This window comes from Mastacembelus armatus, chromosome 18, assembly GCF_900324485.2.
Source record: "Mastacembelus armatus chromosome 18, fMasArm1.2, whole genome shotgun sequence".
NCBI lineage: Eukaryota > Metazoa > Chordata > Actinopteri > Synbranchiformes > Mastacembelidae > Mastacembelus > Mastacembelus armatus.
Genome location: NC_046650.1, coordinates 8,632,024 through 8,648,598, shown reverse-complemented (window position 1 = coordinate 8,648,598; position 16,575 = coordinate 8,632,024). Strand labels below are relative to the sequence as shown.

Sequence of the window (16,575 nt, the reverse complement as noted above, 5' to 3'; positions counted from 1 at the left end):
ATAAGTGTTTCAAGAACTGGAGGAAAGGAGCCTGGTGTCCCTACTGGGGTTCACAACATAGAATTACTGCAATAACAGCTTAGATAATAGATGGCCATAAAGTTGAGGGCAGGGTGAGGGTTCACGATCAACATCAGGGGAAGCTGGCAGCTAACATCCATCCAGCTGCCAGGACCAGCTTTGATGTTTTTTCGAATAACAGGAATGGCGGCAATAAAATATATCTCAGTTAAACAAGCAAAAAAAAACTAAATAAAAATCTTAGATGAATTCATTTTTTAATTCTCTGAGACGTGGCCGAACTTAATTTAAGCCATATAGAGCTATGTCATCTCTGAATACGCCCTCTGATGACACTATCATTAAACATTAATCCATTTTAATTTAATATACAGCACAAAGCAAACAGGTTAAAAAAAAAAAACAAGTCCCAGGGCCTGGTCCATTTGAACATTCCCCCCACGTTCACTTTATTTGAACAGGATACTCTTAACACAACTTCAAGGCCTGCAGTTCACACAGTGCATTCTGGCATCTAATGAGGTCCTCAGAGAGATATCATCTCACAACACTGCTTTTATTTCATCTCCCCACCCTGCCGTCCTTATCCAAGACAAAAGGCCTTCATATGAGAGCAGTTTCTGCCAGATTGCTTGTGATTTTGACACTGCTAAAAAAAAAAAAACTGATCTGTTTGTGAGAATTGTCCAGCAACTAAGTACTTTAGGTTTACTGAAGTGCTACACACAAAGTCTCCCCAATTCTAGGTTATAAACAGGTTTCAGTTCCTTACAGTGTGACTTACTGTATACCAGGCACACACACCCACACACACATATACTCCGACAAGAAACAAGAAATTCATTTGTCAAACCATTTCCGTGTGAATTCATTTGCAGTGGAGACACCACCCTGCTACTAACTGGTAAGTTGCTCAACAGGCAGGAAGTACAGGCCGATTGATGTTTCCTGATGTAGCTCGTGCTCTTACATTTTATACGACACATAACTTTTAGCTTTAGTGTTTAACTAACTTTATATTTAAGACATTCAGTCGCTTATCTGTTCAGTTTTCTTGGGTTTATTTATTTCATGTGAACATGTTTTTGGGAATTTATCAACAGATTTTCTTTTTTGATTTGTGAATTTTCATTAAAAAAAAACAAGAAATCCAGTTTTAATAAAAGTTTAACAATATTTACACTAGACCAACTTTGTGAAGTAGTTAGTGGAGCCAGTCGGTGATGTGTGTTAGTGCCATCAAATGCGTATATACCAGCGTGGAATCAACAGGCTGACTAACACAGAAACACCAAGTAATACAGTAGCATCCTCAGCTCATAAACACTGAGATTGTCTTTGTTTCAGCTGTAACTTGCTCCATGTTCTTTTATTCTCTGTTTTTGTCCTCTTCTCTGGGCTCTGTCTATTTTGACTTAATACTATTACACACCATATATATTACGTACATCCAGGACACAGCATCCACATTAAGAGACTGCACTTATTTATTAGAGTTACACATCAGTGTAACTCTAATAACATGGCTACAGAAAGAAAGGTGCTAAGAAAGAAAAGAGAGAAACCCTCAGAGTATATGTTTGGGGAAGACACCACATTACAATATAAACTCATTTGGGCAAAATTTTTATTAATTTATGTCTTGAATCAGCCAAATTAGTCTTTAAAAGGCTAAAATCAAACCATAATTTTTACAAAGAAAATTAAAAACATAATTTAATTCTCATACACGTTCCCAAAGGCATTCTTCATATTACTGGTATTGTTATGAAGGTGGTATCTTCTCATTTATCTCTAAGCTGCAAAATATTTTTCCCAAAACGTTTGATAACTCCTGTAGTATTTGCTATAGAGAACAGAAAACACAAGGATCCTGTAGAAAAAGTCTGGCTTCATTCACAAAACTTAACTAAACAGCAGTAAAACATATTCACACGGCTTTGTGAATCAACACCCTGGAGAGCAATGATAGCTGCATGAGTTTCCATGTAATTTCATATCTGCTCACACTAATACACTTCGTAGACCTATGATTTCACTTAACAAGAAAACCAACACTCCTGTTTGCTGAGTAAAGCCATGTGAAACCAAGAAGCTTTCAAACACGTATGTCTTTCCAAAGCTTTTTTCCATTGGAGTGAAATGGATACAGATGTCTCATTTCTTATGAATCAGCCATCAACAGCATAACACTTTTCAAGGAACATTTGGTTTGCTGCATATCTGTTTTGCCAACTTGATGTCTTAAACAATGAAATACAGATGTGCACAAACCGAGTTTAGAAATATGCCAGGTTGCTGCCGGAGAGCCCAGCGCAGTATTTTTGTGCTAATCTAATTGAACTTCCTGCTTGTCACATCCTGGCTGGTTGACAGCTCATATGGTGACAGAGTGTGGTCGAAGGCTTCAGCCTTACTTTCCATTTGAGGCTGCAGACGGGACTTTCTGTTCTTCCTGTCCTTCTGTTTTCACTGTTTCTTAAACATACAACTTAAAGCTATTCCTTCTCTAATCTGAAACAGGCAGAGAATGTAGAAATATTGAGTCAGGACTTAGAAGGAAATGCTACACTATTAGGTGTCCTGCCTGCCTTAACTGAACATGTTGGCAAGCAACACAAGCACAGTACAGATATTAGCTAATTATAGGAATGAGGCAGTGGTTTAAACCATCTTTGGACTCTTTTTTGTGCCTGGCATAGGCCTTCATCATATTCTTGTTGCAAAATATGAAGCTCCAGGAAAAATAGATTTTCCACCACTTATACACAAATCTCTGTTTTTATCCTCATAAGGTCTGATGCAGGCAGAGAGTGCAGATTCAAGGGGAATGCCAGAACACACTCCAGAAAAACTTGGTGTTACTGAAGGTCTCAAGAGAGGTCCCTTAAGCACTGGGGCTCTCGAGAAGTTTGCTAAAAATGTGGCAGAAAACATAATCCAATCATCTATGAGCCAAATGGAAATGGTGGAACCTGGAGTGTCCAGTTCTAATCGAGACCCGGAGACGATAGCTGAAGAGCTAGCATCAGCAGTGATGCAGGTTGCTCTGAGAGAGGTGTGCAGAGGTGAGAATGTCGAGGATTTCCGGAGTCCAAGACCAGTCAAGGTCACGATGGATAATGGACAGGATGAAACCCAGTCCTTCATGGATGAATCTGGGACAAAAAAACATTTTGTGAACATGAACACAGAGACTGATCCAGGTAAAGAACTCCAGACTTCCAAAGACACCCAGTCCTACCACCCGCCTCTGTCCCAGTCAGGACTCCCTATCGCAGGATCCCTCGACTACCCTGACGCTCCTCCAACCACCCCTCTCCTACCTGAGCTTGAGAGGAGCAGACACAGTTTTGCCCGGAAACTAAAAGGAGGCCTGGCAAAAGCTTTCCTCCCCTCACCTCCTCCGCCTACCCCAAAGGATAGAGAGAATGCCTCAGACACCGTCGTCAACACCCCCCAGGTGGAGTTAATGGAACAACTGATGCATTCACTATCTACACATGATGTCGCAGGAGACGAGTTTGAAGCTGACCCTCAGCACAAAGCCAAGATGGAGGCTTTTGCAGAGGCTCTTTCATGTAATATCATAGAGTTGGTCTTGAGCAGCAAAAGCAAAGAACAGAGAACAGAGAACAGCAATCTTCATCTATTAGCCCACACGCTGGCTCAAACCATCATCACCTCCTCCCTTGATGAGGTTAAAACACATTTCTAACCACTTTGTCTGATTAATGGGATGATATTTATGATGACTGTCATGTATACACACACATACAAGAATAAATACCGTGACTTCCACCTATGTTTATCCCAGTGAGGAATTTAATCCTGATATTGACCAATTCCCAAATGCAATCAAAGCTAGTTGTCTTGTTAAAAATGTATATCCTGAAAGTTGTGAATTTGACATGCTGGATGATGAACCTGAGGTAATTTATTCTGAGTTGGAGAAAGTGTACACTCAATGGGAAACACTTTGGTTGTCAATGCTGTTTTTTGACTTGAACCCAGCAGCAATGACCATATATGTCCATTAGATGGCAGCACAGGAGCAGTTTTTCAGTAAATTGACAATAAAAGGAGATCAGTCAGTTTTCCATTTAAGGGAATTTATTTTTTATTTATTAGTTGTTTTTTTTAGAACAAATACAAATCAGTTTAAAAAAGACTTATCTGTGTGAATTTTTAATTGCTGTTTTTATTTAAAATAAATCTTGTAAACACCTGCACATTGTTTTTTCTTGAAACTCGACACAAAGCACATATTTTTGGGGATTTCACCATCTGGGAATAACTTTTTGTAAAATAACTACAACATGAAATTAAAGTATTTTAGATGTTTGATGAATGTATATCCCAACAGAAGTAAATAATACATCACTGTTTATGTGAGGGTGATGTTTGGAAGATTTTTGGTTATTACCTCTTGTAACGGCCTTAAAAACACAACTTCAGTGATTCGTTTGTTCCCTGGGCTGAGCTGAATACTGGCATTAGAGGTGAATTTGTGTTCTGGCTTAAAGAAAGCTCATTTTCGTGCTCATTTGCTTGCTGAGGTAAGAAGGATCCATGGTGCTTAAGCAAAAAGTGATGTGCTCCTGCAAAGTAGGATCTTTTTTTTTTTGTCATTAACTACTTAAATACAGTCAGGATTGCCAATTCACAAAGAAAGGCTTTTCTGCACCTTTAAACATCAGGTTAGAATAAAAGGTTTTATTGTTCTTTATAGCTATCAGTATTTGGCAACTTTTCTGGCAACAAAATAAAAGCCTGCTCAAGTACACACAGGTCTGAGTTGGAGGAAAACGGATTCGTGATCAGCGACTTGTGTTTGCTCTCTTATTTGTGCACGAGCATGAAAACAGGCCTGCGAATAATACAAACCGCTTTCTCTCTCCTACAAAGATGGAGTGAGAGGGAGAAAATACAAAGAGTGTGAGACCACTGACAACTTAATCCTAATATCTATGTGGATCCTGTGACTTTTCTTTATCAGCCCAAGTTTAAACAACATACAGTGATGGGGGCACAATGCTCCAGATGCTGTTAACACAATGGAAGGTGGAAGTAACAGACACACATTACACCAGAAATGTGTACACTGTGTTTTTGGAGTGGTCACCTTGCTGAATAATGCAGTAACAGAGCCAGGTTTAGCCCTTTTGTCTTGCCAAAACCCTCATGTGTTGCCATCCTCTCAGCACAGCTGGACTGATCTCATTCCAACAAATAAGCAGGGTGCTGTGCTGATGTGATATTGTTTGATTACAACACAGGCCCCCCCTACAATGCAGTGTCCAAATGGTGTAGGCAGAGGGGGTACCTAGCTGATGGAGACTTATTCTTTTATATTCACATTTACTTGGCCTTATCAAATTTCACTTTAGATTTTTAAATCATTCTGACTGCTGGGTTTTTTTTTTTGCAGCTGAATGTTTCAAAACGTAGCTGTTTATTTGAGTCCCAAACGCACACAAACAGAGCACACACGTTGACTTGGCTGCAGTGCGTGATAGTCCCTTGGCTCAGATACATAATATGTCATGGAATGCTTAGTCTGAACTTTTCACTCCCACTGCTGATCACCATTATGTTTTCTCAGCACGGACACCGACCGACTGACACGCATGCGCAGAGAGGGGACGCAGGGATGGGTGGACAGCTGTGGTGTCAGAGGGGACACACACACACACACACACACACACGCACACACATCTGGAGAAATGCTTGTGTTGTCAGGTTGTGGTTTGCTGCCAGAAAGAGAGGGAGGCTGAAGGCAGAAAAGGAATATGCATGATGACACACACAGGATGTCTTCTAGAAAAAAAAGTACTGTATATTTACACATATATAGTTAACCTGATGCTTAAAGCAATATTCAATTAGTATTTTTGACACTCTGAAGCACCACAACACACAGTAAACACAAACATATTTTCACTTTAAAAGATCAAAATACTACACAGAGCTGAGGGCACTGTGAGTGACCCTTTTTAGTGATCTGATTGATTGTTCATACAAAAATAGTGATTGGTGCAGTTTTTTATTGTAAATTACTTGTACTAAAGATTATGGCAGAACATTCACAATATTCCACTGGAGGAAGGTTTATGTATTTCTTGCATACTGGAGATCTGGCAATATTTGTTTTCTCCCATCACTCAGCACTGCTGTTCACAGTCATTTTTCACCACCAGTCCACCTAATCTTGCTTGACTGCTTTTCGGCACTGTGCAAGGATAATAAAGCTCAGACATGTGGACACACACTTTTTTTTTTTTGGATACAAATTCCTGTTAGAGTTAGGTTAAAAATTTCAACACAATTTGTAGCATTTGTTTCCATTTTCTTTTCCACGTGAGTCTGATTTAGATTAAATTGATTCCTGTAAGTACAGAACTGCTGGTTCCAGTGAGTTTACTCTAGGAAAGCAGCATCCTTCATTCACGTTGCGTTCAAGTGACCTGTGTCAAACCAACAACTGTGCTGAACACCTTCCAGTTCTTATTTTAAAGGGAACATCTGCCAAGAAAGACGAATGTAAAAACATAAACTGAAAAGAAAATCTGGGAAAAAAACAAATGTACCCAGGTAAATGATCAGTCTATTTTATGAGGGCACCATAGGGTACTGGCTCTGAGAGCATAAATCTGCATTAAATTACCCCATAACCAATTTAGATTTTAGGAAAACAGATACCTGGACATTTTTCTGTTCTGAAAACTACTGGGATTCTTTCTAAGGACTGTGAACTCAGCACAGGCTTTGTTGCAAAAGCAAAAGGTAGATTTTAGGTGAACTATCACATTAATGCAACATGACGTTCCCTCTGGCATTGGAATCTCTTTTCCACAGGCCTTCCCAGAGGATTATATCTCTCGTGAACTTGTTTCTGGTAAGATAGTTAGTGGATGCTTTTGCCCAGGACTCAAAAAACACCTCAAGTGATCTGACAATAACCCAGGAAAACAATTAAATAGTATTTTTACAGCAAGTGAGTCAACCATGGTATAACCAAGTAGGATCATTTGCTTCTGTGCAAATCTCTCTGGGAAACTTGTACAAGCAAGCATTTGACTAGAGGCATCAGTGCAGGTACTAACTGTTATTTCGGGGGGTCACACTAATGACCTCGTGGTGTCGCAATATCATCCAGACACCATCCACAGCTGTGGCAGACTATGCCCCAAGGAAGATGACTCCAAACCCAAAACATTGTCCTTTCAATCATAACAACCTTTTTGTGCACATGGAAAGTATTTGACTCTCGTTTCATACGGGGGTTTATTCCGTAGTTTCATCTATATTTCATAATTTTAAGGCTGTGGATTTAACCATATGTTTTCTTGCAGTCCAAGTCCCAGCATCCCTTTCATGGCCATCAACATTTGTCCTGACAGAATGGACCAGTCAGTGGAGTGGATAGCTTTCACATCTGCTACAGGTCCCAGGTGGATTTCATCAGTTTATTTGAAGAGAACTTGATTTGGGACCACTTTTACCACCTGGACCACACCTGGATTTTGACAGCAGCTCTCATCGATGAAAAATCACTTCAAATTCTTGCAATAAGTGGCCTCAAAGATAGAAAAAAAAAACTAAGATGATGATTCTGAAGAGTTTTGCACTTAATGTAAGAATATCACAAATTGAAAATGAGGGTTTCATCAAAAGTCTTAAGAGGAAACAAGTTGTCCAGGATTGTTTGACTAGCAGCAGCCCAAGCCTGTCAGGTTTTCTACCTCCCATACTCAATAAACAGCTCTGACACAGGGCACACACACAAAATCTTTTCTGGCTGTTTTGTGGTGATGGAGAGGAAACAAAAGAAATGCCGCTGTTTAGAGCTGTGCAGTAAACAGTTGGGAAATGTATGAGCTTCATCATGATTCTGTGTCCAAGTCAAGATGGCAAAGCCAATAGTCACTTGACAGGAATAAACTCTGTTGTATTCATTGCTCCATGAGTTAACGTCGCCCAGCCTGCGTTCTGAGAGCGGCTCTGTCGTGTTTTTGGAAATTGAAGTTTAAATATTTAATCATTGCTACATTTGTTTCGCAGCGATAAACTAAAGGGCGTTGGGCAAATATTTGTGCTAAGCTCTAAAATAGACCACACACAAACACTGAGGTAGCAGCTCAGAGAACACAGAGGTTAAGAAAAAGAAAACACTTTTGCATCTATTTTTGAAAATTTAAAAATAAACCATACTTATTTAACCAAATTGTCATTACCAGTACATCTGCCTTTGAGAAATCTATTGATCGCTTGGTATAAAATATAAGAAAAGAGTGAGAAAAGATAGTTTTGTTTAATTAACCAGCTGTCACAGGGTGTAATCAGTTTATAAAGCCAAGGTTCAGCTGATGGAGTTAAACAGAAAGAAAGAGTCAAAATGACTAAAATATCTCCACATATACAGGTAAGAAATTCTAAAATGCAAACCTATATAAATGCACAGTGCATAGACTCAGTGCATAGAATCAATGTATATTCTAAATGGGAAATCCCTAGTTACTAAAAACTAATAGACAGTCTGAGACATGAGCTGCAAAATAAACCAACTCTCTCAGGGGAAATGAGAAAACACAATAAAGAAAACTGTGGGATGTAATTTATAATATATATCTGTTGTTATGCGTTTGCCCTGGTAAAGTATGACATCAGGGTCAGGAGCCTAATAAGAAGCGCTGAAACTGAAAGACAAGCGGGAGGGAGAAAGTGAGATAGCATTCCTCCTCAGCTCCAGGGTGATGAAGAGGTTAACCCAACCCCTCTGTGCTGTTCTCCAACCCGAGCAGTCCATCAGTCCAGTGCTGCCTCCTCCTGCAGCTCCAAACCCACTTTACGCAGCAGCTGAGTGCTGAACAAACATGGACACATCCGAACTTTAACGTTCAGGTCGTCTGTCTCCTCTCCTGGTTGCTCTGCTCGCCTTTCTCCTCCCGCTGAGCTCCGAAGGAAAAACTGCGGACGCATGGAGATCTGATTTTGCTCCAATTTTCGGTCAGTCGGTCAAATCTGTGGAGGCTGTTGTTGGCTGTTGTTTTGCTTGTCCCTTGGTTTAATGGTCTACTCATGCGTCGGGAATGCCATGGCCACTCCGAGCGCACAGCAGCAGCAGCAGCAGCAGCAGCAGCACCAGGATTATTTCAGATCGGTGAGCAGCGAGTCCACCACCTACATGATGGTCCCGGCCGGCGGGCCGAGCGGGACAGGGCGCAGGGAAGCGCCGTCCAAGATGTGGGTGGCGATGGTGGTGATAGTGGTGGTGGTGCTGCAGATAGCCTCCACCACCGGGCTCTTTGTCTACCTGAACATGTCCATATCGGAGGTAAGACCTGTTTCCACTCGCTTTAAGAGTTTGCATGCGAGTCTTTGGTCTACATGTGGGAAGTTGGGTGCCTTGTGAGAGTGAAACCATTACTGAGAATGTATTTTTTCGGGGGGGAGATGAAGCGAAACCTCAGTTAGGACTAGTGATCTTCGTTACTGACAGAGTCTTGGAGAAGTTTGCCGCCGCTTTCTGGCTTGTCAGGCGCTTGGGAAACAGCCTCGCCTGATAGGACTTGTTAACAAATGCAGTGCGGAATTCACAAGCAATCGAGACAGAGGGAACAATCAGTCTGTCTGTCCGGCAGCGTCCATCGACCTAAACAGGTTAAACTGCGTGCGTAAAGAAACATATTGGAGCCATTTGGGTATAAGCAGAACGCAATCTGAACCTGTAGCATAGGATTACGTTCTGCCTGAATACAGATGTGTGCAGATGTAGAGTCAAGCCGTTATTATATACTAAAGCGATTACACTGTTACTACTTATACTAAAACTAATACTAATACTGTGAAATGATGTTCACTAGGAAAAAATACTTGATGACAAGAGAACAGTCTTCATCTGTGATGATACTGCTCAGGGCAGGAGGCACAGGGAAGCTTATCAGCCAGACTGAGCCTCATAGCTGCCCTACTCCTTCCTCTGCTCTGTATCTGGTATCAAGGAAAAGCTACCTGTCTGATCCGCTGTTATGTAAAGACAGACACATGGTGCAGTTTGTCTTTTGATGAGGTTTATCGTGATAGGCATCCAGGTTATTCTGCAGAGAGCGTACAGTGTACTGTGTGTCTCCACATGAGAGCAACCATGTGTAAGAAGATGCCAAACGTGTGACACTTCACCGTCCGTGGTGGAAGTTGAGGCTCTAAGTTACACAGGTGTGGATTGTTGAAGTTGTCCATGAAGCACATGCCCTGCACCACAACAGAGGACGGTTTAATCCTAAAACACAAAACCTAAGCATCTGTGTCACACTTACTCAGCTGGGTAGAGACTGAAAAAGAAGGCTAAGAACAATTCCTCTCGGAGACGAGGAAGAATAAAAGTTATATTTTTTGTTTTCTTAACTAATTTCCATCCATGGTGCTGATATTTAGGTGCAGAGTCCTTGAGCTAACAGGACAAGACAGGGGAAACCTAGGCAGGAATAGTGTATAATACTATACACTGCCTTACATAGTTAAATCTACTTGAGATATAAGTACTTTTCTTTACTAATGATGCTAAAACTGTCTTTCACTCCTTTTTGGTGTAGAGACTTAGCAGGATAATCAGGAAAAGCACACACAGTAATCATATGATCAGTGTGTAGATAGTAGGTCAGTTTACATTAACATATTAACATGGAAACGGCAACTGGAATTGCGGTTCACATTTATCTGTTCACATTGAATAAGAAATCAGTACCCTCGCTATACAGGGTGGCTTTAAAAGATTTTGATAATACTGTATGTTATGGACCATTTTCCTGCTACTAGTGACTAGATACATCACTTGATTACATCAGAAATGAATCAATACTTTGATTAATGTATTAAATTATTAATTTAATTGGCTGATTTCAGTTTTTCTTTTCTGGCATGTCAGAGATTAAAGGAAATCCCAACAGGGGTGGTTCAGAGATGATACTAGACAGAGACTAAATAAAAAGAAAATCTTGAAGCTATGCATCTGCATGTGGGGAATCCCCTGGTTCTCATGTGAAGGCCAGCTATTTTTAATCAGGAAACAGGCCCTCCTTTGAATTGCAGTGGAGTTACACCCCATGCCAGCCTGACTAAAACAAAAGACGCTAAGAACAATACATCACAAAGAAGAACTCTCCAGTGTAGCCTTGGTGGTGCATCATTCACATACACATGTAAATACAGAAGCTCCTGGTACTGTGGGTGCAGGCCCTTTGTTGGCTTTTGTTTCTGTAGCTGTTGGATGAAGTAGCTTTTTACCAAGTATGCTCGCCAACATGACTGTTTCAGGTTCTCTTGCTATCTGAGGCTTTTTTTTTTGTATTATCTGCAGTGCAATTGGTATTCTGTTCATTGCCCTTCACTGGTCCACTCTATTATTGTTTGTGTTCACTGATCCACCCCCTGTGTGTGTGTGTGTGTGTGTGTGTGTGTGTGTGTGTGTGCGTGTGGTCTGATTCAGACAGAAAACTTTTGGTTAGTTTGCTACGGGTGTTTGAAGCTGTGTGTGGTCTGTTTAGCCTGACAATTCTCCATTTTTACAATGCACATCCAGTTTAGATTCACATCACATTTTGGGACACAATAGGTGTAACAATAGACTATAGATGGAAAAGGTCAAACCTACACAATATAAAACATAGTGAAATCAGGTGATGAACTGTCTGTCTGCTATACAGATGACCTCGCTTCTTTGGGGTTGGAAATGTGCAACTAAGCTTCTCGGTTTGGTGTTTAGATCATGTGAGCTTGTTTTTTCCAGTGTGGCATTTTTGTTAATTTTTCAGACATTTTAAAGACAAAACAAAAACAACTGACTGAGGAAACAACTGTGAGGTGTGTTAATAATTTAAACTATGGTTGGTTGCATGTGTCTTTGTTTTGTGGCATTTTCCTTTATTAGATAGTGACAGCTTAAGAGTGAAACAGGAGGCACGTGGAGACAACAGGGGCTGGACCTGACAACAAAAGTCCTTCAGCTGGCTTAAGCCAGGGACGCAGCAGTAGTATGGTATGTGACTTAACCACCAGGTCACACATTGTTTGAATTTTTGAGCTGGAATTACACAATCTCAAGTGTTTTGGCCTTCGTGTTTCCTTTAGCTCACACAGATCTGTGCATATCAAACTGCAAAACTCCAATAGTGCAAATGAGTGATGTAGAAATCTCATATTTCTGATGACTTGTTAGCAATTCTGAAGCATTTCCCCTTATTTAATTATTTGAGATCAACTTATTCAATATTTTTAAAAAATAAGTTAGCATAACAGCCATACTCTAATAATGACAGATACTGACAGTATTAATTGGAGTATTTTTACACACTTCTTATGAACTGTGCATGCCTGAGTCGCTCACTGGCTGCCATAGGGTCCAGTCGTAGGATCGTATGGCACTTTGAGTGGAAGCGAGCCATGGGATCTCTGACACGTTCACACCTCCTAAAAGCATCCTGCTACACAAACAACCAACACTTTCATTGTAAACACGCCCGATTCGGACAAAAGCGTAGACATGTAAGAAAATACTGCTGTTTGAATGTTAATGCCAGGTGATTAACCTCTTCACACACACAGCCGGTTCTCAGTCCAGCCTCCCTGTGTGGCCTCAGCTGTTGTTGCCAAGACTTTTCTGACACAGTGTAGGACACTGTGCTGTGGGCCAGTTGTTCCACCAGTACATAAATCTGCTGTATATTTATCCAGATTTTCACACTGGATCAGGTTTTACTGGTGAAGGTTAAGGTTATAGTTGCCATTCTAAAAAAAATGAATGGATGCCATAACAAGTATGGCGATGTGTGATTTGTGTTGAGTGTGTGGACATGCAACACGTGTGCATTACAGGGGGTTTCACATCTCAGAGGGGACTAGTGTGTTTTCTATGTGTATGTGCATGTGAGAGAGAGAGACATTTGAACTTTGACCTTTCCATCACACACACAATCACACGCTCATCCTTAATAACCAAAATTGAGAAAAAATCAAATAAAACACTACAAATATTTAGTTTTAATTCAGAGCTTCCGACATTAACCTCCCACACTGAACTGTGCTGCCAAAATACACAATGACCTCCCTCCATTTCTATCACACCTTCCTTCTTTGTGTCTCCCTGCCTGTCTTTTCACCTCCCGCCCCCCTGCAGTCTCTGTGTTATGGTTCAATTCCACGTGGGAGAGTCGAGTTACAGTCAGTTTTAGGGCTCGGGGGGGGGGGGGGGCGAATTTTTTAGGAGTGACACAAGCTGTTTTTCTTTTTTCTTTTATGAGGTAGAAGTTTAGCAGTTTAGTAGTTAGTTGGTCCTCTGGCAGTGCACGTCTCTCTCCAGATAAACTGGCCTTGGGCATAGGTCCAAAGTTTTGCAGAGTATTTACATATGGAAAGAGCAAGAGGGAAAAAAATGTGTCTTTGTAATTAAATGTCAGTTAAATTACCCACTGGCATTTGTGAATCACGGACACACAGATGCACCAATTCTGACCGTTTGTAGTCAAGAGGTATTTGTGCCTTGTAACGCAGAGTCAGGTATGTGATTTTAACCCCACAAAAAGGGAAACTTCCTGACCCAGTTTCCTGACAAGAAAGCAAAGTCTCTTTCATTGCCAGGTGATTTGGATGAAGATGAAAAGGAAAGGCGGGGCTCACAGAACAGAGAGGACAGATGAGAAAGTGTGCATGAGATTTGAAAGAGAAAAGTGAAAGGGGAAGACAGGAGGAGATACTGATGAGTCTTTTACTGGAAAGAAACGAGGCCCAGAAATATATGCAGTTTGCTGGTTCTAACAAATTGTGCAATATTATACTGACACTCAAGAGACAAACTAAAAGTCCAAAATGAAAGCAGCAGAGCCTGAGATAAGACTTTTAGTCTTTATGGGCCAAACTCCAAAAAAACTCTAAATTCTAAAAAAAAGCATTCATTTTTGTTCAAACCTCAGAGCCAGAAAATACATAATGAAAATGTTTTCACAAGAGAGAGGTCATATTATGCAGCTGACGTGGGTTTAAACCCATAAACCTGTATTTCAAATTCTAACCAAGTTCCTAAAATCCCCCAAAAACACAGTCAAACACCTTCACTGTAAAACATGAATTCAAATGCAGTCATTTTAGTTCATCATCACACTGTGGTTTCTGTGTTTTTGAGCCCACTTTGCAATGTTTCGGTCATAATCTTTAATCTGAATCTGTCCTATCTCTCTGTAGTGATAAAGGGCAAAACACAAACAACCTTGGTTTAACAGCATGTCACCTGAAAGCGGGATATTTGCATTCTCACGTTGGACTGCTCATTAGGATGTGGCTACAGCTGTGCGTGTGTGCACGCAAACAGCTGGTGCCGTGTTGTGTGTTATCACTTTGCTTAGTCAACATGGCATTAAAGTGCTGATAAAGGCTGTTCCTAAGATTTGAGGGCACAAAAGATACTAATGGGCTTCTGCTGGTAACTAATAGTAACACTGCTCATCTTTCTATCCACCTGATAGCAATATAGCATTTACCATCATTAGCTTCTTTAGTATATGTCATCAGATTTTGTAAAACCATCACCCAGAAACTCTTCATCAAACCACTGTAGTGGTAGAAAAGCGTGCACTTCCTCAAGCTTCCCACAAATCCTATAAAACCAGGAAGCATCAAACGCAACATTCCAGTCATGCTAAGTAATGGAAATAGCAACAAAGATATAAATAATGAGTTCCTTCTAAAAACCTTTCAGTGTGAGAATGATCAAATTTTTCTCTCGACCGTCATCACCACTAGATCTGAATGGAATAGAATTTTTCAGGCTAAACTAAGAAACATTCCCATGTTCCAGCTCCTCAGATATAAGGATTTTCTGCTTTTCTTTGCCCTGAGAGACAGTTAGTTGCATTTCTTGGTTTTTGACTGCTGGTCAGACAAAGCAATGATATTGTATACAGATGAATTTTGAAATTACAGGTTCTGTTATGGGATGGAGTCAAGTTTAAATATTTTGGCTCTAGTCGTGTTGTAGCCCACTGACACAGCAAACTAAGGGTGTTTTGAATTTCCCCTCATGCAAAAAGACATAATTCTGGTCCAATTTTCTGACTGTTTAATGTCCACACATTGAGAAAGTTATTAAAATGTACACAAAGGTCATTTTTGGAAACAGAGAAATTAACCATCTCATCAACAGCAACATAAATGACTGATATCCAAAATTTACATGTAATTAAAAAGTCATTATGACTTATATTGATAATAAGCCAGTATGTCTGCATGTGCGATACATTTTATTAATTGAGATATTATAGTGTTTTTATATATCGCTGTGTTCACATAGAAGCATGTATGTTTGTGTATTTGTGTGTGTGTGTTACCTGGTTAGCCAGTGGTTCAAAGGGTGGAAGCCTGGGAATTGGGCAGACGACTCTGTCCTGGCACAAGAAGGAGGGCTTATTAGTGTTAGTTGAAATTCTGTCTACTGCAATCTTTTCCTCCCTCTTGCTCTCTCTCTCTCTCTCTCTCTCTCTCTCTCTCTCACACACACACACACACACACACACACACTTCACACACACTCACACTCACACTCTTGTTCTCTCTCTGATATCAGTGTTTTGACTGAATCCAGTAACAAGACCCTCCTGTCCCTCTGTCAGCTCTCATTTCTGTTCCAATTAAACAACAAGGGAACTCTTTTCTTCGCTACCCCCTAATCTCTCCCAAATTATCTTTTCCATCTTTCCGCCCACTTTTATCCCACTTCCACAATAGCTGCCTCCTCCATAAACCTTAGTGTTGGCCGTCCCGTTGTCTCTCTCGTGTCTCATTGACTCTGAACAACGCTGCGGTTTTGGCCTTTCTTGAAAGCCCATTATAACCTATCATCATTGCTCTCATAGCTCAAAAACCCATTTTAAAAACGTATTGGTTGATGTTCCACTTCCTCTGCAATACACTGAGCTCTAGTATGAAACTAATTTTTTGGCTTTGTGTCTCATAACATAACACCACCTCATTAGAAGCTTGCAAGGTCCTTAGACATGTGTGAACGCAGGTCATCAGCTGAATCTATGACTCAGCCTCTGAGCTCAAATTTGGCTCAGTCTGTGGCTGCTGAATGGAAAACCCTAATAAGAAAAGAGGTGAAACTATGAATCTGTCAGGCAGCCCTTGTCCCCAGGACAATAATCCTGTATCTTCTGATCGAAGTTTTATCTGTTAGTAAAACAGATGTTGACTCAGTTCCTAGATTACTGCGCCACAACATCAACATTCGCCTGCAGCTTTTGTGGAAATTAGACATAAAATGAATGAATCACCAAACAGATTATAAAGAGTCATGAATTACTAAATGCCTGGGTCTTGTATGTTTTAATATCTCAGGTAACTTAAACACAGTATCTAAATTCAGATGTCTCTTGCAAGGATCTCAAATCAAACATACTGATCCCAAGATTTCCAACAAAGAAATGGTAACACACCGTACTTGTTTTGACAAAAATGACAGAAATCCTGTTTCCAGAAATAGCTACTGGCATGGCTTGGCCTCTT

General features: G+C 40.5%; 2 protein-coding genes across 2 annotated transcripts in view; both read left to right on the top strand.

Annotated features, from left to right (window-relative positions):
- Positions 1-849: 849 nt before the first annotated feature.
- LOC113138323 (uncharacterized) lies at positions 850-4,250 on the top strand. Its single transcript, XM_026320645.2, has 2 exons — positions 850-925; positions 2,817-4,250. Exon 2 carries the CDS (start codon positions 2,822-2,824, stop codon positions 3,737-3,739), a length of 918 nt encoding a protein of 305 aa, XP_026176430.1. The 5' UTR covers positions 850-925; positions 2,817-2,821; the 3' UTR covers positions 3,740-4,250.
- A 4,841-nt stretch (positions 4,251-9,091) lies between these two features.
- Positions 9,092-16,575, top strand: part of tnfsf10l (TNF superfamily member 10, like) — a 43,090-nt gene continuing 35,606 nt past the window's right edge. Inside the window, exon 1 of the mRNA XM_026320632.1 lies at positions 9,092-9,358. Coding sequence (XP_026176417.1) covers positions 9,092-9,358 — 267 coding nt within the window. The remainder of the gene's footprint in view (positions 9,359-16,575) is intronic.

Excerpts from the sequence above, each read along its gene's own strand:
- LOC113138323 (XM_026320645.2), top strand. The coding sequence starts at position 2,822 with ATGCAGGCAGAGAGTGCAGATTCAAGGGGAATGCCAGAACACACTCCA.